Source organism: Orycteropus afer, unplaced genomic scaffold (assembly GCF_000298275.1).
Source record: "Orycteropus afer afer isolate SDZICR_OR568_19922 unplaced genomic scaffold, OryAfe1.0 scaffold00059, whole genome shotgun sequence".
NCBI lineage: Eukaryota > Metazoa > Chordata > Mammalia > Tubulidentata > Orycteropodidae > Orycteropus > Orycteropus afer.
This window is the reverse complement of record NW_006921646.1, coordinates 5850895-5874437: the sequence shown is the minus strand read 5'-3', so window position 1 is coordinate 5874437 and position 23543 is coordinate 5850895. Positions and strand designations below refer to the sequence as shown.

Genomic DNA, 23543 nt, shown 5'->3' with positions numbered 1-23543 from the left:
CCGCAGGATGGATAGCGCATCTGGGGGCCTTGGCTCCGGGGACAACACCCCGACCACGGAGGCGCTTTTCGTGGCGCTGGGCGCGGGCGTGACAGCGCTCAGCCACCCGCTGCTCTACGTGAAGCTGCTCATCCAGGTAGGAGCCTGGGACGCCTTGGGGAGGTGGAGGCTGCTATGAAGGTGACAGGCCTGGATCTAGAGGAGAATTGGGGCGGGAGGGTCGATGGTGGCGGATTTGGGGAGAGGAACGGGGACGGCAGGTTTGGGGAAACGAGATGGTGGGAACAACGGATTTGGAAGAGGAGCAAAGAGGGTAGGGGTTTTGAGGTGCAGGGGTGACGGGTTTGGGGGTACAGGAGAGGAGCAAAGAGGTTCAGAACGAAAGATTTGGGAGAGAGTGGAAGGAGCGAGGAGTTTTGGGGCCTCGAGGGGAAGAGCGCTAGGATGGGGGAGACCGGTTACGGGGATGAAGGAATGGAGGCATAGGATTTAGGGTAGAAGGCAAGAGTCAGTGAATTTGGGGAGAGGGAGCAGTAGCATTGGGGGAAGAGCAAGAAGTTTGGGGAATGGTGTGGAGAGGGATTAGGGCTAAGGCAAAGGATTTAGAGAATGAGAGGGGTCATATTTGGGGTAGAGGAGAGCGGGTTTATATTCTTCTCTGGACTGTATAGAGACAGATATAAAGCGGGTTTTGGGGACAAAGAAATGGGGTAGAGGGTCAGAAATTTAGAGGAGTGGAAGTGCTTTCAGACTTGGGAAAGAGGGAGGGGAGTATTGAATTTAATGGTGATGGAATTTGGTGTAAGGGGGCAAAAGCAAAGAATTTAGCAGGAGCGAGCTGCCAACTTGCAGGGGACAGGGTCTCTGGATTTGATGGCGACTACAGATTTGGTGGGAGGAGGAGACGGGGTGACGCGTTTAGGGGGAGGGGAACATAAAGCGACGCATAGGGGGAGGGGAGTAGTGGCGATGTGTCTGAAGTGGGGAATGTGGAGGAGGCTTTTAGGGGGAAAGGGATGACGTATTCGGGAGAGAAAATGGAAGTCAGGATTGGAGTCTGGGGGAGATGGAGCTGAAGGGATATGAAAATATTGGAATTTGGTGCAAGGGGTTGCGGGGACTTAGGTGGCGGGATAGGATGGGGTTGGCAGAAACAGACCAAGATAGGGATGGCTCCATAATGAAGGGATGAACAGGGCACTGCATATTTGGTGGCGGCCAGCAATGAGTTGCAGATGAAATAGGCTGCTTGGGAAAGGGAGTTTGAGATGAAAAAGTGGGGATGGGGTAGGATGGAGAGGATACATTTGGTAGAATTAGGTGGGCGTACCTGAGATAGGCACTGCTTAGATGGAGCTGGTTAGCTGGTTAGGGCCTGGACTGATATCTGAAGATACAGTGTAGAATTTTCCAACCGAAAGAGTAAGTGGTAAAAGTTGAGATGGAGATTCAACCAAGATTTGAAGTTTTGAGGTTTGGATTTAGGCCAGATTTTACTCTCCTTAGACTTGAACTGGGAGCTCTGGTAGCGTGGTGCCTCAGGCACTTGACTGCTAACCAGAAGGGTGGAGGTTCAAACCCACCAGCCACTCCTCAGAAGGAAGGTCGGGCAATCTACTTCCGTAGTGATACTGCCTCAGAAACCCAAGGAGGGGTCGCTATGAGTGGGGTCCGACTCAACGGCACCTAACAACAGCAGACTTGAACTGAAAGATTTGGAGATGCATTTGGAGTGGAGGGACTTGAGAATGGGAGTAATTGAAATCTGGGGTCTGATGAATGGGGCAGTAATAGATTTTCAGATGTGACCAGGAGTATGACAGGCAATGGGGAGATAAACAGGCAGGGAATCAGAGCACCTGACTAGAATCTAATTGTGACTGGGATTTGGAAATGGCTGAGGCAGGGAGGACAAGCCCCACACTGGCATTTGGTTCTGATTTGGGGGTGATGGTCGGCAGCTTTACTTCCAGGATTAAGATTTCACTTACAGTAACACAGACTGCAGGTTTGGGAGAGAAATTGGAGTGAGTAAACTGTGGAATTAGAAGTACCTCAGATGAGAATTGAAGGCATTGGGAGCTGACTTTTTGTGGCTGACGGAGTGAGGTTGGGTGAGGGCTGGGGTTTAGGGCTGCAGATGGAAAGGTCTGTGGAATGGCGGGCGCTGGAGTACAAGGAATGGGTGAGCATGGTGTGGGGAACGAGAAAGTGCCTGCATTGTTCGGACTATGCTGGAGTACAAGGTTTACAGGTTTGAGAAGAAATTTGAAGTAAGGATGGTTTGGAAAGGGGAATTGGGGAATGAGGGAGATGGAAGGGTGAGGCGTACAGGATGGTGGGTGGGTAAGGATGGGTGAGCCCATTGGGGTGATAGAGATGGCCTATTTGATTTTAATAGGAACAGTTTGGGAATCAATGACATTTTGGGGGAAAAAAGGTAGATTACTGTTTGGGGGATGGCAGGAGTGGAGTGACAGATTTGGAGGTTGATTAGACTAAATGAAGTCCAGATTAAAAAAAGTAAGTGCCTCAGATCAAGGCACGTAGGTATTAGGTTTGAGAAGCTGGAGATTTGACTGACCTGAGACTGGGAATATCTAGAGCCTCAGAGTTGACTGTGATTAAAGCAGTTGCCCTTGATTTCATTCCAATTTTTGACTGATTTTTCGGAAGTACATTACCAGGCCTTTCTTTGAAGGTACCTCTCAAACTAAACTCACTGCCATTGAGTCAGTTCTGACTCATAGAAATCCCCATTGAGTTTCCAAGACCGTAAATCTTCATGGAAGTAAGGCAATAACTCTGCGTGAAGCAGCTGGTGGGTTTGAACTACCAACCTTCTGGTTAGCAGTCAAATGCCTTTGGCATTATGCCACCAGAGTTCCTTAAGACACTTCTGGGTGGAGTCAAACCGCCAACCTTGCTTAGCAGTGGAATGCATTAAGCATTTGCACCACCCAGGACCTGGACTCCCTGGCTGTGGTTAAGGCTGGGTTGACAGCTTTGGGGATGAAATTGAGTAAACATGGTTTGGGAACAAATCCTTAAAACCTGGAGGTGAGAGGAATCGGGGTGAGATACAGCCAGTGTGCCTTTGGATAACCCAAGTAGGGAGTTGAGAAAATACTTGACAGATTTGAGAGCCACGGGGGATATGAGGAAAAGGGCACTGAAGATTTAAGGGTGAGATTGGCATTGATGGGCTCCCGAGTTGGAATGACTAGACTGGGTAACACAGCAAACAAGCCATAGCTCCAACTTGGAGTTGGGGTATAAAGGGAACACTGCCTGTGTTTAAGAAACCAACATCAAAACACAACTTAAACTCAGAGCCTTTATGCTTTTAACTCAAAAGGAAGGAAGTGTACTAGGGGAGGGCTAACTGCCTGGGGCATCCTGGCTTATCCCCTTTGTCCCTCAACTCCCCTGTACTAGATTTCTTTTCTTCTTTTTTTTTTTTAAAGAGGGTCCCCATCCCATAGTCGCAGGGGATGTCAAGCTCAGTTGGCATAACGTACTATACAAAACATTGTTCCACCTCCTACTTTGGCGAGTAGCGACTGGGATCTTAAAAGCTTGCAAGCAGCCATCTAAATGCAATGATGGGTCTCTCCTCGTCCAGAGCAAAAAAGAAAGAAGAAAACCAAAGATTCTTGGAAACAATTAGTCCTAGTGACTGATGCACCATGCAAATCACAGCCTATACAATTATGAGACCAGAAGAACTAGATGGTACCCAGCAACCACTGTCAACCACTCGGAGGGGGTTCTATGTAGGACACCCTGGATAGAAAGGGAGAACAATGTGGAACAAAACTCAAAATCATTTGGAAAAAAAGGGTGTTTGCTGGTCAGATAGAGCCTGGTGGCTCTGAGAATAAGGCCCCTAGCTGCCCTTCAGGTCTGGAACTGAACCCACACCTGTGGCTTCCAGCCAAACAAAAGACAGGAATATGAAGTGAACATTTACCTGAGGTAGATACAACTCCTTAGAATAATCTTGGGAGAAAGAAGGGCTGTTTATGCACAGGCAGACAACTCAGGGGGGCAGGAGTGCATGGAGGGATGGGTACAGGAAAGAGGTAACTGTTGGGAGGAAGTGGGAGGGGAGATGTTGCATTGTGGTAAATTGTAGCCAGTGTCATGAGACACAGTGTATGTGAACTGCTATATGGAATGTGAATTTGTTCTGTAAATTTAAAGGAGTGTCCCCATCACAACTGAGTTTCTTAATTTACATTCAGTGATCCGTTACGTAGAGCCCCTGGGTGGCTCCAGCGGTTGAGCACTTGGCTGCTAACCAGTAGATTTTGAGTCCACCTATGGGTGCTTAGACAAAAGGCCTGGGGATTTACTTCCATAAAATCACAGCTATGGAACACAGTCCTATTCTGAAACACGTGATGTCGCTGTGAGTCAGAATTGACTCCATGGCAACTGGTTTGGTTTAGTTTTTTGGTTAATCTGTCATGTACGAATCACAATCACACTTATACAGGGACAGCCTGAGCTTTCAAAAACACTTGACTGATTAAGGAGGGACAAAAAAGGAAATGTGAGCCAGGAAAACACTAGAAGCACACCTAGTCCAGTTTATAAGGCAGGGCTTGTTAACCCTGCTATTGCAGTCCCTTCCACCTCCAAGAGCTGTCTGGCTGGCCTGCTTTAAAGGCATAAGCCTGGTGTCCTGGCCCTCTGCCAAGGGAAGGATCTCCTAAGCACCTTGCCTCTTATGTGGCAGCAGAGAATGTCTCTCTTCGTATTCATTGGCAGCATAACGGTCTCCCTGCTCAGGAGATCCCTACCTCCCTCCTCACGTGGGTATGGATGGTATGGTCATTACCTGTCCACAATATTAACAAATATCTTAATTATAATCAGTATCTGTATAGCAAGAAGTTTAATAGCAGAAATGGGCGGGGGGTGCCGTTCTATCACAGGGCTGTGTGATGACTGAGACTAGGACACAGTTGGGGATAACGTTTGAAGAGCAAGTGAGCTTTGGGGTGATGCTTTGTTACTCCTGCAGATGGGAGGGACAGACTCACAGGTGTTTGCGGTGGGTTGAGTAAGAAATTTGAGTTCCGGGTAAGCTTTGGAATGGGTTATGTAGAGCTGGAGCTGTGTGAGGTTTGGGACCGAGATTTGAGTGTAGCATGTTGTAGTGTTGCCACGCTTGGGAATTCAGTTAGAATGAAGTTTATAACCTAAGCGTAAGAATGAACCAAGATTTACCCTGAGGTCGGAGAGGGTTTTGAAGGACATACAGTGGGGCATTCTGAACTTCGGGTATATGGGATTTGAAGGCAAGAATGTTGGGGAACAGTAGTGACTTGGATCATGGTGGGGGTGGTATCTGGGACTAGGCAATCTGTTTATCAGGAGATGACACAATACTGATTGTTAAAGACCCTGAGAAAATTTCTGGTATGTTTTGATGGGGGAAAATTAATAAGGATGGCATTAGAATTTGTGAGAGAAGAGCTAGATAGAGACCTGGGAAAGATGGGAAGCAGCGAGGTACAAGTATCAGTGGAATCTGACCTTTTATATTTGTTAATTCTAAAGGTGGGTCATGAGCCGATGCCCCCCACCATTGGGACCAATGTGCTGGGGAGAAAGGTCCTCTACCTGCCGAGCTTCTTCACCTATGGTGAGTGTGCGTCCCAGGCAGGAAAGCCCACACTGACATGAAAAGAAGCATCAAGTGGGTAGCAAGTGCCACTGACCCTGGGGACACGGCCAGTCAGCATGGCCACTCGAAGTCGGAGCTGGCCGAGGAGAAAGGAGTTTAAAAATAACAGAGGCAGCAGGGTGTCAGGGTGGGAGGAGATGAACAATACAGTTTTGGCCCAGCTTCCCTACTTACCTACAGCTGTCAGCCCAGCAGCAGGAGGGGACAGACAGGTGCCTGAGAGAGGGGCCAGTCCAGAACACAGGTCCGTATCTCCCTAAGTTGTGTCTATAAGCAGGGGTGTGGGTGGTTTTCCTTTTGCCCTCTAAGCAGTCTGGCCCTTTGCCCAGCTTTCCTGCTCTCTTCCTGGTTCTTCTCTTGGGTCCCACCAGGGTGTCCTGTCCCCTTTATCCCCAGGCGGCAGCACCTGTTCACTCCAGCATCTCTATCCACTGGTTCTAGAACAGTATGTATTAAAGAAAAGGTGCTGTGTGAAAGAAAGGGCACCACACCAGAAGCCAAGGCACCCACTCCTCTGGTTTGCCCCTGGTGAGCTATGGGCACTTCGTCGGGCCACTTGACTACTCCACTTAGGCTGCCCTTGTCTGCAGAGGAAGGTCAGCTCTGCACACCTAAGCCCTTTGTACAGCTCCCTGCTCTATCCACTCTGCTGGTCTGGAGGCCTCTCTACCAAGAAGCCCACCACAGTAGTGCTTTCCCAATGTCAGCAAAGCCCACCCTCTGCCTCTGCCACTTGTCCTCTGGTCCCTGGGTGCCAGATGGCCAAGTCCTTTTCATACCCACTGTATGGACTGAATTGTGCCCCTCAGAAGTATGTGTTGTAAATCCTAAACTCTGTGCCTGTGGTTATAATCCCATTTGGGAATAAGTTCTTTGCTATGTTAACAAGTTAAGATTTGTATAGGGTGGGTTTTGAGTCAGTCACTTTTGAGATATAAAAGAGTTTAAACTGGCATGTGAGAAGCAGAGAGTAGGGAGGAGAGATGCCAAGCCACATAAAGATCACCGAGCTCAGAAAGGCAAGGACTTTCCTCCAGAGCCAACAGAGAGAAAGCCTTGCCCTAGAGCCAGTTCTTTGAATTTGGACTTCTAGCCTCCTAACTGAACAAATAAATTTCTGTCTGTTAAAGCCTCTCATTGGTGGGATTTCTGTCATAGCAGCACTAGATAACTGAGACACGCACCACCATCTCTGCCCCTCTTCTGACCTCACCCTCACTGGATCATCATGGTGTTTAACCATGAACTTTCCATGTTCATGGCCAGAGTTCCATTCCAGGCTGTCACCATGTGCTTCCCCTACCTCTGTTCTTCCCTGTTTGATCAGTTTAGAATGTTCTCTGAAAATCTTTCTTGGGGAGTTTCACTTCATGTCATCTTTTTTTCTTTTAAATTTCACATACTAACTGTTGGCAGGATCAGACGGCCGATTTCTCTTTGTTTTGTCTCTGTGTTATGGAGTCCAGAGTCTGGAACCAGACAGAACATAACATTTTGTGGGAAATGTATTTGTGTTTGGTTTTATTTTAAAAGTTTCAGTGTAGGTGAGGGGAAGTCACAGAATCAGGAAAGCACCCCTTGCCTATAAATTGAAGCAAGCATACAAAGACAACACGGGAGTTGTGGGAAGTCAGGCTGAAGGGCTGCTAGCCCGTCATTGCGATTTCTGGGGATATGGCATGTGTGCTGTGTTACAAGAGACTGGCAGTTATCACCTGGATTGTCCTCATCTGTACTACACAGCTGTTCCCTAAAGGACTCGCAAGAGGGGGGTCTTGACACTCATTTTTCTGCCCCTCACAAAGATGAGCAGAATTCTGAGGTACTTCCCCTTGCCGGCCCCTATTTCTATAACTATTGGTTTGGTCTAGATGTTGCAAGCAGATGCCCGTTGGGTAGTTCCGGGCATGGTACCTGCCTGGCCTATAGGCTCACAGAATGAAGCAATCTGGATATTAACCCCTCCTCCCATATCATGGCAGAAAGCACCACACAGTTGTGACATTGTTTGGTGTAAAGGAAAGAACTTGCCTTTCCTTTACAGGGTTTTCTAAGGACTGAGGAAAGACCCTGGAATGATAGGAAGGAGCCCCTGGCCAGCCTCTGCAGCATCTGGAGTACCTTTTTCTGCTCTTGCTTACTCCTTATCCATCTTTGAAAGGAGAAGTAGGGCTTATTAAAGGTAGAAAAAGTGAAATGTTTTGGTCCGGATGACACTGCGAGGCTATTATCTCCAAGAGCTCTCCCTTTTGCTCCTGTACCTTCTGGGTGACTAGGGCTCCCCTCCCCCAAAATATAGCTGCTTTCTGCCTGTTCACCCTGTGACACAGGACACACTGCCACGTTGCCCAGTGGCCTCTCCCCTCCTACTCTCCTCTTTCTAGCCCCACCCCCTCCTCAGGAAACCAAACCTACAGGTAACAGGTGCTCTGGAAGCCCAGTGAAAGCAGTGACATATTGCTGGGTTGGAAGGCAGGTTGCCAGAGAAAAGGGCGTATTTGCTGGTTCGTGCCACTGGGTGGAGCTAGATAGCTAGATTCATAAGTCTGAAAGGGGAACACGTTGCCTGAGAGAATGTTCTGCTAGCTTCCAACCAGAGGCGTATCTATGGAAAACAGCATCTCTGACAATTAGTTTTAAATTGCTGAATGGTCCCTCACAGCTGGTGGTGGAAACTGCAGTGTTGAATTGTTGAATAGAAACTGCTCATTAGCACTGCCACACACACCCCAGTCTGCGCCCAGGGCTATACCTGCCATACCCTAGATACACCTCTGCTTCCAGGTATGTGGGTTTATAAAAGTGCAGCAGTTTTTTGAATATGGTTAAAAACTTGATATTAAATAAAACAATGAAACATTAAAAAAGGTATTTTTTTTAGAGTCTCTGATGAAAAAACAAGGAGCCCCGGTAGCACACTGGTTAAGTGCTCAGCTGCTAACCTAAAGGTCAACAGTTCGCACCCACCAGCCACTCTATGGTGGGAAGATGTAGCAGTCTGCTTTCCTAACCCTATAGGAAACAGTGGCAGCAGGTTTGGAGTCATAAAAAAACACTGACTCACACAGGTGAGGTCTAGGTTCCTTCATGCTTAAGTTTTTTCTGTAGAGTAGTTCATTGGTGTACTTTTCCAGAGCCTCCCCCATCCCCCTTTGATCCGTAAATCCAGCAGATGCCACATAGTGTCTTGGGCACAGCACCTTGCAGAGTGGGGACCACCTTCACCAGGTGTGTTCAGTAGTTGTAGACCTGCAGGGAAGGGCCACCTGAATTGCGCAGGAGTGTCTGGGACACTCCGGAGTCTGTCTTCTGGAAGGCCTTTTCCTTTTTCCCTACCTTATGCTGAAAACTACACCATTGCCTGTGGTGAAAACGTCACTGTGTTCTCTGAGAACACTTTTTACGAGCAACAAAATTCATTTCTGGAGGGCAGCACTTAAGTTGCTGAATTAAAAAACATAGCTGAGTTTGTCGAGTAGAATTTTCAGAGCTGAAAAAAAAACAAAAAGTATGAATTTGTGAAAAACATGTTTTGAAGATTTTCTAAAAAGAAATAAGGGCTAGAAAGGACATTTGGGGGTTGGTTCCTGATTAGTGTCAGGACCCTGGACAACTGTTCCTGTCCATGACTGAAGCATTTACTTGAGGGATAAGCTGTGTCACATCTGGTTTGGGTGTGTAGCTGATCCAGGAGTGGGAGCGCCTGGGCTGGGCCTGACGCTGCCGCCTCTGCTTTCTTATAGCCAAGTACATTGTGCAAGTGGATGGGAAGATAGGGCTGTTCAGAGGCCTGAGCCCCCGGCTGATGTCCAACGCCCTCTCCACTATGACCCGGGGCAGCATGAAGAAGGTGAGCCAAGGGTGAAGCCACAGTAGTCACCTACAGTCCTCCAAGCCCCTCAGCGCCCTCAGGAGACAGCACATGGGCACTGGTCCTGCTTTTCCTCTGAAATTGGTCCGGGTGCCACCCAGCACCATAGCTAGGCTCCCAACCCCCGTGACCAAACCTAGAGCCTCCTCACCTGGGCGAGCAAGACCTCCACTACTCCCCTTTCCCCACAGCTGTGACACAAGACAGTGGCTGTCTCCTCTTCCTGTGCCCCTCCCCCAGCTCCAGCTGCCTCCAGGGGTGGGAGGCGGGCCCAGCAAATGGGCACTGCAGAGAAAATAGCAGCAGCTGGTTCCTGCCATCTGTTTCTCTGAAGAGTTGTCTTTATGAAGCTTAGCTGTACTCTGCTTTTGGCCACTTTTTTGTATCCCAGGTTTTCCCTCCAGATGAAATTGAGCAGGTTTCCAACAAGGATGACATGAAGACTTCTCTGAAGAAAGTAGTTAAGGAGGTGGGTGCCTAGGACTGATGAAGGGGTAGCCTTTGGTGGGAAGTCTAATGATATCTAATCCCTGAGGCAGGTTGCTCATTGCAGATTGACACACTTGGGTCCTTGTGCGTGGGTGGGAGCATGGTAGGTGGAAGAGCCCCAAGCTTGGACACTGCAGGGAGGACCAGAATGCCTTCTCAGCCACTCTTGGGCCTAACCCAGGCCCCAGCAGCCCTCCAGGTACAGGGAACTAGGAGTGAACAGAAAGGTACTGCTGTCCTTGGCAGACCGACCCCACATGGGAGCCCAGTTTTTCCCAACTCCCCACCCTCTGTTCTGTTCCAGACCTCCTACGAGATGATGATGCAATGCGTGTCCCGCATGCTGGCCCACCCCCTGCACGGTGAGCACCCTATGGGAGCCTGCATCCAGAGGGCGAGAGTAATGGGGTGGGGTGGGGGTGATTTCTTGTGAACTATACGTAAGCAGCAGTACTGGGAAGTGGCAATGGGATGAGGGTGGCGGTAGTCCACTGGAACCACCATGAGGAAAGATTGGCCAGGATCCCCAGCTGAAGGGAACCTGACCTCTATCCAGGCAGAAGAAAGGAATGGTATGGTTGTGGGATATGACAGGGAATCCCAGCAGCCCTCCTTCCCTCCTCAGTTTGGCTGGGTCCCATCTGTGCAGTGGCCACTCTGGGCCGGGCACCCCCTGGCTGGGTGTCATGGGCTCAGCTCACCACATCACCCCATGTGTTTTCTTTCCCCTCAGTCATCTCAATGCGCTGCATGGTCCAGTTTGTGGGACGGGAGGCCAAGTACAGGTGGGTAATTCCTCTTGGGGATGGGAAGAGTGGCCTAATTTCCATCATAGTTGGCAAGGATGGGCCGTGTTGGGGTCGGTCACAGCACCTCTCCTGACCTGGCTCTGTCTGCCGCACTTCAGAAGAATAGGTTAGTGGCTTTTGAAGTCCAGGGGTACTTTCTCTTCTCCATCTCTTATCAGGGACCACCCTGGATGAACCTAGCTGCCCTGGGTCAGGATGGGGATGAGAGGTGATTAATTAAATTAGGATTCCTGCTACCGGAGCTGACTCACCTTTCAGAGGGGTCCTAGGACTGAGCTAGCCCCCTCCTGGATTCCCTTAGGTTATGTTCTAATGATTTCTGGAGGCTGTCATAGAACCTAGCTTGTAGTTCTTTTCATCCACTGCTGAGGGGCTAATTCTCCCCATGGGTTTGGGGCTCATCCCTTCAGTTGTTTACCAAACACTCCCCTGGCATCTACTGTACCCAACACTGAGCTGGGTGCTGTGGCGGCATACATGTGTCTGAGGCTCTGTATAGGACAGAAGGGGTCCTGGAGGCATGTGGCAGGAGGACATACCTCTGTTACCCCTTCCTTTAAGAGTCTCATTTCCTGGGTTCAGTTGTTTTATGCAGCTATCCTGTGGGCCCCACCCCCACCCCTGGGAAACTCATCTGCTCCTCATTTTGGGTTCACTAACAGGAAATTGGCCCATTTCCCCAGATTGAAATGTGAGGTTGGTACATGAGACCGGGAGGCATAGATCTGGCTCAGAGCCCCATTAAAGCTGAACCACAGTTTTGAGAAGATACCTGGTAGGGCTTGGCAGAGCTGAGGCACCTCAGGACCTAGCGGCTTTGGCTCCACTCTCTCTCCCCTAGATCATCCCTTCCGCCTAGTCCAGGCCAGTTGACAGTTCCAGCCGTAGGTCACAGAGGTTGACATTGAGCCGCCTCTGCATTTCACACCTAGGATGGTGCACAGCCTCCTGCTGAGTCTCTAACTGGCTGAGGAGGCCAGATGCCTTTTCCTAGGTGCATCTGGGAGGCCTGATTCCGGGCCTCATGTTGCAGGGGCCTGTGCTTTGTCTGCCCTCTGGGAAGGTGGTTGTCATCACTCACCACCTCTTCCTCTTTTGGCACACATGCTTCTCTGCTGAAAGGTTGTTTAGCCACAGATAAGTGCTTCAACCAGGTGGGAGAAGGCCTGCCTCCTGTGCGCCAGCTCCAGCTGGGAGGCTCCTTCCTAAAACCCGACAGAAAATGCCAGTAGAGAACTGCTAGGTGTTCTGCCCCAGGCTTCTTGGGTTTCCCCCAGTCTCCGTGAACTCCCTAATGCAGAATAAGAGCTCTCTGTTCTTCTCCATATGAATTCTTCCTGGTCACAGAATCTCCCCTCCCTTCCTCATCCTGACCAGTCCTGGGATTGGGGGGCATCCAGGTGACCTTTTGTTCCCTTCTTCCTTTCTTCACAGTGGTGTGCTGAGTTCCATTGGGAAGATTTTCAAAGAGGAGGGGCTGCTGGGATTCTTTGTGTACGTGAGTTTATACCCCCAACACCCCTGATACTGGGCATAGCCTTACTAACAGGTATACTCTCAGCCTCCCAGGTCACAGCTGCTGGTCTCAGACTAACCACAGGGCTCTGAAGGGTGGCAGCCCCAGGCCAAGCAGCCACTGTCCAGTCCATAGTGCTCCATAGCATGCCCCAGCTACAGATCATTGGGACTGAAGCCACCCAACTTTTTCAGGTCATGGCTTTCATAAAATTGATGCTCTTTGTCCAGCACACTGGAGAGATGGACTGACTGGCCTCATCAGGCCTGGTCCATTCACTCCAGGGCTAGAGTGGCCGTGAGGCTGGTCTTTGTGAGCTGAGGTATCTCGTAACCTTTGGTTTTACTGCTAAATACGGACTGAAAATCTGTGGCTTGCACTGAGGGACTTTCATCCTGTTTCTGACATATTAGTTGTTAACATTTCAGATCCTTCACACAAAAATCCATACTTCCAGTTTCTTTTGCAAAGTCAGAAGAAAGTCTGGCCCTGCTGTGTTTCTGCAGAGTAACCATTGGCAGGGGACAAGGGGCTGCTCCCACAGACAGGGTGTATGGTCTCCTGGTGGCCACAGACCCCTGCGGTCCTTGTTGTCTCTCATCCAACTTAACTCCACGTGGAGAGAATACTGTTTAAATGTCTGTGTTTAACCAGAACCCAGAAGCTGTGCTTGATGAGCGTGTTTTTTGTTTTGCCCTTTTCAAATCTAGTTTAGTGACATATACATGGTGTTAGGTGCATAGTACAGTAGATATTGGGCTCCATCCTAGCTAATATTTATATTGTGGTTTACAGTTTGCCAGATGTTTTTATTTATGATACCACATTTAGCCAAGAAATCTATATGTGTTTATTTGTGCCTATAGTAGTTCTCTGAGTGGTGATTTTGTCCACCAGGGGACATTTGGTAATGCTTGGAGACGTTTTTGGTTGTCACAGCTCAGGTTTGGAGGATGCTGCTGGCATCTGTTAGGTAGAAACCAGGGATGCTGTGAATGTCCTACAATGCACAGGGCATCCTACAATGCCCCAACAACAATTACCTAGCCCAACATATCCATGCAAAGGTTGAGAAACCCTGATTTATATGTATATAAGCACACACACACATATATTATGTACACATACAAAATGTGGTTGGGTATCGTGGAGTTGATTTTTGACTCTTAGGGACCTAATGTGACAGTAGAACTGTCCTATTTGGTTTTCTAGGCTGTAATCTTTAGGAGAGCAGATTGCCAGTTCTTTCTCGCATGGTGCTGCTGAATGGGTTTGAACCTCCAACCTGTAGGTTAGTAGTCAAGCGCAAGCTGTTTGCATGACCAAGGACCTACTGCAACCCAGCGTTTTGTGCTGTCAGAGTCAATTTCAACTCATATCAACACTATAGGACAGAGTAGAACTGCCCCATAGAGTTTCCTAGGGTGTAAACTTTATAGGAGCAGATGGCCAGGTCTTTTCTTCCACAGAGCCACTGAGTAAGTTCACACCACTAACAAAACGCTTAACCATTGCACCACCAGGACTCTCTACGTATAACTACGTATGAATAAATATCTGCCTGTGTGTCTATATGTGGTATGTTAGATTTTAAACACTGCAGCTCCCCACCTGTGACATTTTTCACATGATAGAATTCTATTTTGGTGTGTTAATAGGTGCCCCACACATTAGAAGCTTACCCATTGGGGTGCCCCCCCCCCTTTTGCTATGTTTTTGAGAGACAAGTGATACACGTACATGTTAAAGGCACTAAAGTCAATCTGAGCACAAATGGAAACAGGATTGGAAATGTATCATGGAGGTTCATTTTATTAATATCCCTCATAACGTGTGTTACATACATTCCTTTGAACTTTTCAGAAATTACGTATTACAATTTATAATAATCTGCAAAAAAGGGCACAGAGGCCACATGTTCTGACCTCCTCTAATCCCACAATAGGAAGACAGGATTACCAGTAGTAACCCAAGGCCTATTCCTACAAGGCTAGACATACTGCCTCCCTCCAGCCCTTTCTCCAACCGTTCCTCCCAAAGCACCCACCACCTCTCTCCTGGGTTCGATAATTCACTGCAGTGGCCACACAGAGCTCACAGATTATGGGGTTTATTAGGGAAGCACCACAGGCTACAATTCAAGTTCCGGAAGAAAAAAAAAAATGCTCAGTCTCTCTCCCAGCCCACCGTCCCTCAGCCAACAGTCTTTCACAGTCTCTTTCCCAGCAGTGCTGGTCCCTCGGTGTCTCACTCAGCGATGCGTGTCTCTTGTGTCTCTTTCCCAGCAACGTATGTCTCAGGAGCCCGTGTCTCTTTCAGCAGTACGTCTTCCTCAACCAGCAGTCAGAGAGAGTTCTGCCTCTAGGAGGCCTCCTTTTGAGCCCAGCAGGGTGGTCAAACTAGCCAGTCATAGCATCGGAACTCTAAGCACCTGAGAGAGAGTGGGAACCTCCCAGAACATTGTTTTGTGCCACTCCCAACAGAAATACTCCAGGTGGACACCTTCAGCAATCAGGAGCTCCTCAGTTGCTCATAGAAAATCCCACCTTGGAGTTTACAAAGACTTATGGGTAGAAAAGCCACACTAAGTAATTTACTACACCGCATAATCCAAGAACAATTCTGTTTCCCCTCCCAGAAGATAGACAGTGTCATCTCCTAAGGATCCTGCCAAGGCACTCCACACCTAAACAAGCAAATAAACACAAGTAGCACATGGTACCCACTGATCCAGACTGGCTTTTGCCCTCAGCAATGTATCCTGGGGAACCTTCCATATCCCTTCACTGAGCTATTTAAAGGCCATCCTTTTACAAGTCAACCCCCCTTGCAAGCACTTGCACAGGATGTCTTTGATGGAACGTTTCAGGGGTGAGGAGAAGACATGAATTGACCAAAGTGCTTCATGAGAGGTGGTTAGGTAAAGAGGCCAGGAAAAAACTATCAACATGTAGGCATTCATGCAAACCCCAGATTTGGCATCGTCCACATCTTAATGCCTGGCTTCTAGGATTCAAAAACCGTTTGTGTGACCATACACTGACACCTCCCCATGGGAGAAGGAACCCTGTACCCTGCCGGTATGGACAGGACTGAGCCGCCCACATGCTTGAAGGCTTCCATCCTGAGGCTCTGTCCTTGGATCTGCTGAAGTGTTGAGCTTGGCCCAGCAGGCCCTTCTGCAGCCTAGGTGTGGAGCCCCCAGGAAGTGTTCTCCCTTGCCTCCTTATCCTTGCTCACCTTGTTTTTTAGTGGCTTAATCCCTCACCTCCTGGGAGATGTGGTTTTCTTGTGGGGCTGTAACCTGCTAGCCCATTTCATCAATGCCTACCTGGTGGATGACAGCGTGAGTGACACCCCAGGGGGGCTGGGAAACGACCAGAATCCAGGTTCCCAGGTTGGTTGGAACAAGGACTTGTCCATCTTTCCATGTTCTGCTGACACCCAGGGTCTGGGGCAGACTCTTGAAGACTTTGGGATTCTAAGCAGCAGGGGCTGGGGGCTAGAGAGGACCCTGGGAAGTGGTCTGAAAAGAGGCATTTGAGCACCCCAGAGTTACCTTTGTCTTGGGGAGAGACAGGATAGGAGAGATGAGATTCCAGATTGGTAACCAGACCTGAGAGGAGTTTATAGAATACCCGTCCCTAAGACCCCAGCTGATCCAAGACTAGTTTAAGACAGTGACTAACTAGGGATCAGGAGATGGACCAGCTAATAACAACAGTCTTTCATCTTTTGTTTTAATGTTTCATGCTTTTCAAAACCCTTTTGTGAACATTATGGTATTTGATCCTCACAGCACCCTGGTGATGAAGGGAATGGGCAGGTAAAATGTCCCTATTTGACAGATCCAGAAACTAAGAGTCAGAGATTAAAGGGGTTACCCACAGTCACTCTGCTGGAACTCAGCTTCTCTCCTTGAGTTCTTTGCAGATTGTCTAGGAAGTATGCACTCTAGGGTCACCCCACTTTTATGTGAAAGTCTGTATAGCCCCTTCAGCAGCTTGGACCAGGCACAGGGAGGGCCTGGTCCTTTTAAAAGGTGCTTGTTCAAGAAAGGCATCAGGGACCTGATGGGTTGACACACACAATCAAGATAAGGGTTAGGAAGGTGACTGGAGGATTCCTGGTAGCCAGACATTCTTACATTGGTGATGCCAACCCCAGGAAGGTGGGGGGGTGTCATTGTCCACATGTGTCTGTCTGGGCCTGTGTCTGTGTGGTGAGAAATGCCCCACACCAGCTGAGAGCCTCTGCTCCCAGGGAAACAGTTTGCTTAGATAGGTGATTTACTGGCCTTGCAGCGTAAACAGATTTTTAAAGTGGCTCCTGCCCCATCTGCCACCACATGTCCTTGCTCTGCCCTCTGTCAGGAGTCTTGTGGATGGTGAGTTGTTGCTGTCTCACTCAACACAGCTGAGTTGTCTGGGGCGGGCGTAGTGATCACAGCTGACTGTTCCCTATGGTCTAGGTGGGGAGGTATCTGCCCAGGGGCTGCTGAACTGACGTCAGCACTAAGAGCAGCCAACAGCTTCATTTAAAACATTTTTCAAGTGCTTTCTTTGTGTGTGGGTTGAAACTTAGACAGGCTGCCTGGCCTGCCAAAGCCATTCAAGCAGACAGCCTAGCAAACCTCCACCTAGGAAGTACAGGGCAGATCCCTCTGGTGGAATGGCCCCTTGCATAGGAAGTTGAGGAGTGGGCAGTCACTGTTCTTAGTCAGGGGCTCTTTCCTAGGCAAAACAGATTTCAGGAGTTGGCTTCTGAGTGGGGGAAGAGCTTGGTGAGGTAGGGGAGAGCAGGAAGCCACAGGGCCATGATTCTGTCCTCTGGGTAGTTAATGTTGTGTGTATGTCTTTTCCTTCACTGAGCATTGATTTTGCCTGCACTGGGCATTGATTAAGGCAGACCCCCAGCCAAACCCCTGCATTCCAGTCTGGGGTGGTTACATGCTGGCCAGCAGTCAGTGATGGTGCTTACCTGGTCTCCTTACTCCTCTCCCTGATCATCCCCAGCTGGGTCCTCGAGCTAGTCCCATTATCCAAGTCCTGCCTCCCCAGTCTTCTAATGGCTCTGACTACATGGCCCTGGAACCCACTGGCAGGCCCTAAGAAGGAGCACAGGGTGTGTGGCATGACTGTGGGGAGCTGACTGCACAGGGGGTGTGAGGCCAGTCTGGAGGGGAGGTGAAGGGGCCCATAGGCTGAGCAGGGCAGGGCTAGGCCCTCATACTTGCAGTCTTCGTTCTGAGGTGCCTGTGGTAAACAGGTCTTCCTTTTCTGTCTTTTCAGTTCAGCCAGGCCCTGGCCATCCGGAGCTACACTAAGTTTGTGATGGGGGTAAGTCAAGCCAGCTGCCCTTCCCACTGCCCTGTTGGTCTACGTGGGGCTTAGGAGGCCAGCTTTGGTGGTAGGTGGAGGCAACCCTAGGTATAGGGTGCTGGCCCAGTGTGTCCCTGCTCCTTAGGCCCAGGTTGAGGGCTGGTGGTGGTGGTGGGTGATACTCAGTGGTACTCAGGCCTCTCTGGTTTCAGATTGCAGTAAGCATGCTGACCTACCCCTTCCTGCTGGTTGGTGATCTCATGGCTGTGAACAACTGCGGGTAGGTGTGTGCCCCCCTCATTTGGTACCTTGCAAGGTGAGCCTTTCTAAGGTTCTGCTCCTCTCCAACTCATTCTGTATGTGGGCTCCACCCACCAGGCACCCTAACTTCCTCTGGGATGCACCAGCTCCCTTTGGGTCAAATCTTTTGTTTCAGGATGTGGGTGGGTGGCAGCTCCAAGCCAATCCTTTCTGAGGCCTCCTTTGCCTTGGCTGATCCGTCACTCGCAGTCCTCCGGTCTCATGTATACTCTCCTTCCTATGCAGGCTGCAGGCTGGGCTCCCCCCGTACTCCCCAGTGTTCAAATCCTGGATCCACTGCTGGAAGTACCTGAGTGTGCAGGTAAGTGAGTTTTGGAGGGAGGATGCTTTTCCTGCTCTTTCACCATGTGGATCAGATGAAAGGGTGTTGTGGACTCTTCAATGAATACAAAGATACAGGGTTGTCATGAAATCTGTCATAGTGCAAGTAGAGTGGGTAAAGAGAGTGAGGATTGATGATTCAAGGTAATCAGATGTCCACCCTAACCTTATTTTAGAAAGGATTTGGGATGGTTAAATCTGAGTTCACTTACACATTATGCATCAGACAGAGTCTCCTCTTGTTTGAGTCTTAGAACAGTGTAAGAGGGTTCTGTCCCATGTAGTAGGTAGTAAAGCCCAAGAACTTGGCTGCAAATGCAAGGTCTGAGACTAGTTCAGCTGAATCCTCTGGGTTGTTAGGACAGTGGGTGTGTTGGAGACCAACCCATACTCCTACAGGACATTCTGGGTGTCCAGGAGAGCCTTTGGGTTGAGCTGAGCACACGGTGAGCCTAACATGGGTGCCAGTCTTGGGTTCTTGGGTTCTGTGCCAAATTACCTTCCTGCTGGTGGTAGCTCTTGGGCCCAGAGGTCAGAGTTCGAGGCTTCTGGCCTAGGGTAGATCATTGTCCTTTCTTGACTTTGGTTTGCCTCACAGTCTAATGGGGCAGTGGCCTAGGAAGGACCCAGCAAGCTGGCTGGCCTCACTGGTAAGAAGAGGGTAGATGGGAGAGCAGGAGGGAGGCAGGTAGGAGTCAGTCATAGTTTCTCCCAGTGACTTGGACCAATTCTGTATACATCACGTTCTCCAGTGGGGCTGGAGGAGTCCCAGATCACTCGGGCCCTGAAGCCAGAAGGACAGTGAGTCCACTCTTCAGTATTTCCCATCGAGTAGCTTCATTGACACTGGACACTGAGTAGACTTGTCGCACAAAGCAGATGTGCCTCTAGGATGCAAGCCCACAGCCCCACCTGCCCTAGGGTCTCTGAGCTCCTGGATCCTCTGAGGAGGAACGAAGAAGCACAGGCTCCCCTTTCACCAGCCCCACTATTCCTTCCACTCTAGGGCCAGCTCTTCCGCGGCTCCAGCCTGCTTTTCCGCCGGGTGTCATCAGGATCGTGCTTTGCCCTCGAGTAACCTGAATCACTCTAAAAAAAAAACATGCCATCTCAGCCTGGCCACGTGGGTGAGGCCTGCTCATCTTGGGGCACCTGCAAGATAAGACAACTCCAACCCAACGCCACCTAGATGTGCTCCACCCCAACTGGGCTTCAGTTTCCATATTTGCCACGTGTCTGTCCAGAGGTGGGGGTGGGGCTGTGCCTAGTGGATGGGGTCACCTGTTAAACCTGCAGAAGGCGGGCTGGGGTTGGGGAATTGGGGCAGACTCCCCCTTACTTTTCAGAATTGCCAAGTCTGCCTGGTGCAAGAACGCAGAGAACAGCTCATGGAGGCCCAGGTTGGGTGGGGAAAGGCGAACAGGGTCAGATCACCCCACGCACACACTCACACCCGAGTCAGCCCTGGCACTCATCCTGCATCCCGGCTGGGAGCTTCACTCCCTTTGTGTACATAGGGCGTGCTCCCCTCTCACAAGGCAACCATTGTGTCTAGGCCTTTGCTAGGAGGCTAGGTTCTGCCTTTTGTTTTCTCAACACTACTTTTCTGATAGGAGGGCAGCACCTTCTTTGAATGGGAAATCATGTAACTACACAGAACGTGACCCCCTCGTTTAATGCTCGTCCTTTATTGGTGACACTTACACATGCAGGATCTGGTCCTCTGTGCGGTCATGAATACCCAGAAGTCGTGGTGATCAGTGTCTCTGGTTCTATCCAGTTTAACAATTCATAATAAGATTTGACTCTTTTTCCCTCAAATAAATGTACTGTGGTGATTTGGAGTTTTGTGGGGTCTCTTGTTTTTGTGAGCTTAAAAAACCATGTGCACAGTTTTTCTTGCCCGTGTTGGCCTGAGAGGGACTGTAGAGTCATAGGTCCTGGAGCAGCTCAGCCAGGGAGTGAGCACTGGTGCTGCTTGTGGATCAGGCTCAGGGGGAGACATTGGACTATTTTCTGCATTTGAAGAGGTTGAGATGCCAGCAAACTAGTTCATGGAAACAGCCTTTTGGTCACCCTGAGGTGAAGCCTCATGTGGCACTAGTGGCCTCTCCTGGCCTTCTGCTATAGCTGTGTCACTGTGCCAATCCCCACATACCTGGGAACCATGTGGCATAGTGCTGGAGGGGATCCCTCCCCACTCATTCTCAAGGCCTCAGAGTGCTGGCCCCCTGCGCTGTTTGAACACGCTTTTATTCTCTCATGTGCTGATGAGTCTCCTTCCTGCCCATTTGTCACGGCCTGGCCTAAGTGATATGGGACACCATGACCTACCCTCCTATTATTTTCCAGAAAATAAATTTCCAAAGAAGTTCTGGCTCCTGGTCTTGGCTAGGTTCTCTGATGTGGCAGGTTTCCTGAGGGCAAACCACAGGGGCTTCTGCATTGAAGAAATAAACAGCCTACCCCAAAACCAAGAAAGATGGGTCTGGGCCTCCATAGGGCCCACTCTGTTCAGAGGCCATCACCACACCTGACCATCTCATGGGTCCCAGTACCAGATGGTGAAAACAGGCCCAAGGGATAAGTGACCACCAAGAACACAAGATTGGTGTAATTTTCAATAGACTAAACAAAATCCATGTGATCATTTCAATAGACAAAAAGTATTTGACAAAATTCAACACTCCGTGACAGAAACATTAAACTAGGAATAGAAAGAACTCTGTCAACTTAATAAAAGGCATCTATAAAAAAACAACTAACATTGTACTTAATGGTGAAAGACGATGCTCACCGTAAGGTCAGAAACAAGAATGTTTGCTCTCGCCACTTCTATTCAACATTATATTAAAGAATCTAGGCAGGACAATTGGGCAAGAAAATGAAATAAAAGGCATCTGGACTGGAAAGGGAAAGAGTAATGCTGCAGGTGACAGTATTACTTGTATATAGAAAATTCTAAAGAACCCACTGCTATAGACCATTACAACTAATGAGTTCAGTAGGGCTGCAGGATATAAGGTCAGTATAAAAAGTCAACCGTAAATATAGTAGTTGTTAGGTGCCATTGAGTTAGCTGTGACTCATAGTGACCCTATGTACAACAACGAAACACTGCCAGTCTCAGTCCTTACTAGAGCCCATTGTTTCAGCCACTGTGTCAATCTATTCATTAATGGTCCTCCCCTTTTCCGCTGACCCTCCAGTTTATCAAGCATGGTATCCTTCCCCAGGGAATGGCGCCTTCTGACAACATGACCAAGCTAGGTGAAATGAAGTCTGGCCATTCTCACTTCCAAGGAGCATTCCAGCTGCACTTGTTCCAGGACATATTTGTTAGTTCTGGCAGTTCATGGGACTTTGAATATTCTCCATCGATGCCACAACTCAAAAGCATCAATTCTTCTTTGGTCTTCCTTACTCATTATCCACCTTTCACATGCATATGAGGCAATTGAGAACACCCCTTTGGCTTAGGCACACCTTAGTCTTCAAAGAGACAACTTTGCTCTTCAGCACTTTAATGAGGTCTTTTACAGCAGATTTGCCCAGTTTAATACATTGATTTCTCGACTGCTGCTGCCATTTATGTTGATTGTGGAACCAAGTAATATGAAATCTTTAACAACTTCAATCTTTTCTCCATTTATCGTGATGCTGCTTATTATTAGTCCAGTTGTGAGGATTTTTCATTGTCTTTATGTTGAGGTTGTCTTGGTTACCTAGTGCTGGTTTGTCAAGAATATACCACAAATGGGATGGCCTTAACAGGAGTTTATTCTGTTACAGTTTGGAGGCTTTAAGTCCAAGTTCAAAGTGCTAGGCTCTAGGGGCTGGGTGAAAGCCCTCAACCTTGGGGTCCCCTCTGCCTCCTGCTCCCGACCCACTGGAACTAGAAGCATTTCTTCACTCAGACAGCTGCTGGCTGCTGAGACTGATAAGCCCAAGGTTGACAAGTAAAAAGCCACAGTCTCAATATTACCAAACCACACGGCAGGCCATTAATTTAAATCCATTGTAAGTCCCAAGGTTGGCAGAATGTGGCAGGCTGCTGAGCAACGACATGGCTACATGCAGGGTCCAATTGTGCCTTAACTAGAGACTGTTCCCCAAGGCTTCTCCTTATATGCAGGAAGAAGACCACAGCCCTAAGGCAGCTACTCAGCTGCTCACAGTAGATTCCACCATGGAGTTGATGACCAGTCTCATCATGGGGACTACTACATCCAGCTGCCCAGCCATCCAACCAGGCCTAACCAAGTTGACACACAAACTTAACAGCACAAGGTGTAATCCATACTGCAAGACTGTAAGCTTTACTCTTCATCAGTAAGTGCTTCAAGTCACCTTCACTTCCAGCAAGCAAGGTTGTTAATGAGTCTTCCTCCAATCCTGATGCCACATTCTTCTTCATATAGTCCAGCTTCTCAGATTATTTGTTCAGCATACACATTGAATAAGTGTGCTGAAAGGATACAACCCTGGCACACTCCCTTCCTGATTTTAAACCATGCAGTATTCCCTTGTTCTGTTCAAATGACAGCCTCCTTGTCCATGTATGGGTTCCTCATGAGCACAATTAAGTGTTCTGGAATTCTCATTCTTTTCAAGGATATCCATAATTTGTTATGATCTATACAGTTGAATGCTTTTGCATAGTGCATAGTCAATAAAACACAAGTAAACATCTTTTTGGTATTTGCTTTCAGCCAAGGCCCATCTGATAGCAACAATGATATCCCTCACACATCCTCTTCTGAATCCAGCTTGTAGTTCTAGAAGTTTCCTGTCAATATACTGCTGCAACCGTTTTTGAATTATCTTCAGCAAGATTTTACTTGCATGTGATATTAATGATAATGTTCAATAATTTCCACACTCTGGAATCACCTTTCCTTGAAATGGGTACAAATATGGATCTCTTCCAGTCAGTTGGCCAGGTAAGTTGTCTTCCAAATTTCTTGGCATAGATGAATAACTGCCTCCAGTGTGGTATCCATTTGTTAAACATATCAATAGATATTCCGTCAATTCTTGGAGCCTGTTTTTCTCCAATTCCTTCAGTGCAGCTTCAACTACTTCCTTCGATACTATCAGTTTTTGATCATATGTCACCTCCTGAAATGGATGAACACAGAACAATTCTTTTTGGTACAGTGACTCTGTATTCCTTCCATCTTCTTTTGATGTTTCC

At 48.7% G+C, this 23543-nt stretch overlaps 1 protein-coding gene across 1 annotated transcript in view; it reads left to right on the top strand.

Annotated features, from left to right (window-relative positions):
- The window catches only part of MTCH1 (mitochondrial carrier 1), a 19652-nt gene extending 228 nt beyond the window's left edge, over window positions 1-19424 (top strand). Inside the window, exons 2-13 of the mRNA XM_042780756.1 lie at window positions 1-136; window positions 5572-5656; window positions 9442-9548; window positions 9961-10038; window positions 10363-10420; window positions 10792-10843; window positions 12302-12361; window positions 15636-15780; window positions 17675-17722; window positions 17917-17984; window positions 18251-18326; window positions 19353-19424. The exon at window positions 1-136 is cut by the window's left edge and continues 57 nt beyond it. Of these exons, the coding sequence (XP_042636690.1) occupies window positions 1-136; window positions 5572-5656; window positions 9442-9548; window positions 9961-10038; window positions 10363-10420; window positions 10792-10843; window positions 12302-12361; window positions 15636-15780; window positions 17675-17722; window positions 17917-17984; window positions 18251-18326; window positions 19353-19424 (985 nt within the window). The remainder of the gene's footprint in view (window positions 137-5571; window positions 5657-9441; window positions 9549-9960; window positions 10039-10362; window positions 10421-10791; window positions 10844-12301; window positions 12362-15635; window positions 15781-17674; window positions 17723-17916; window positions 17985-18250; window positions 18327-19352) is intronic.
- Window positions 19425-23543: the final 4119 nt, after the last annotated feature.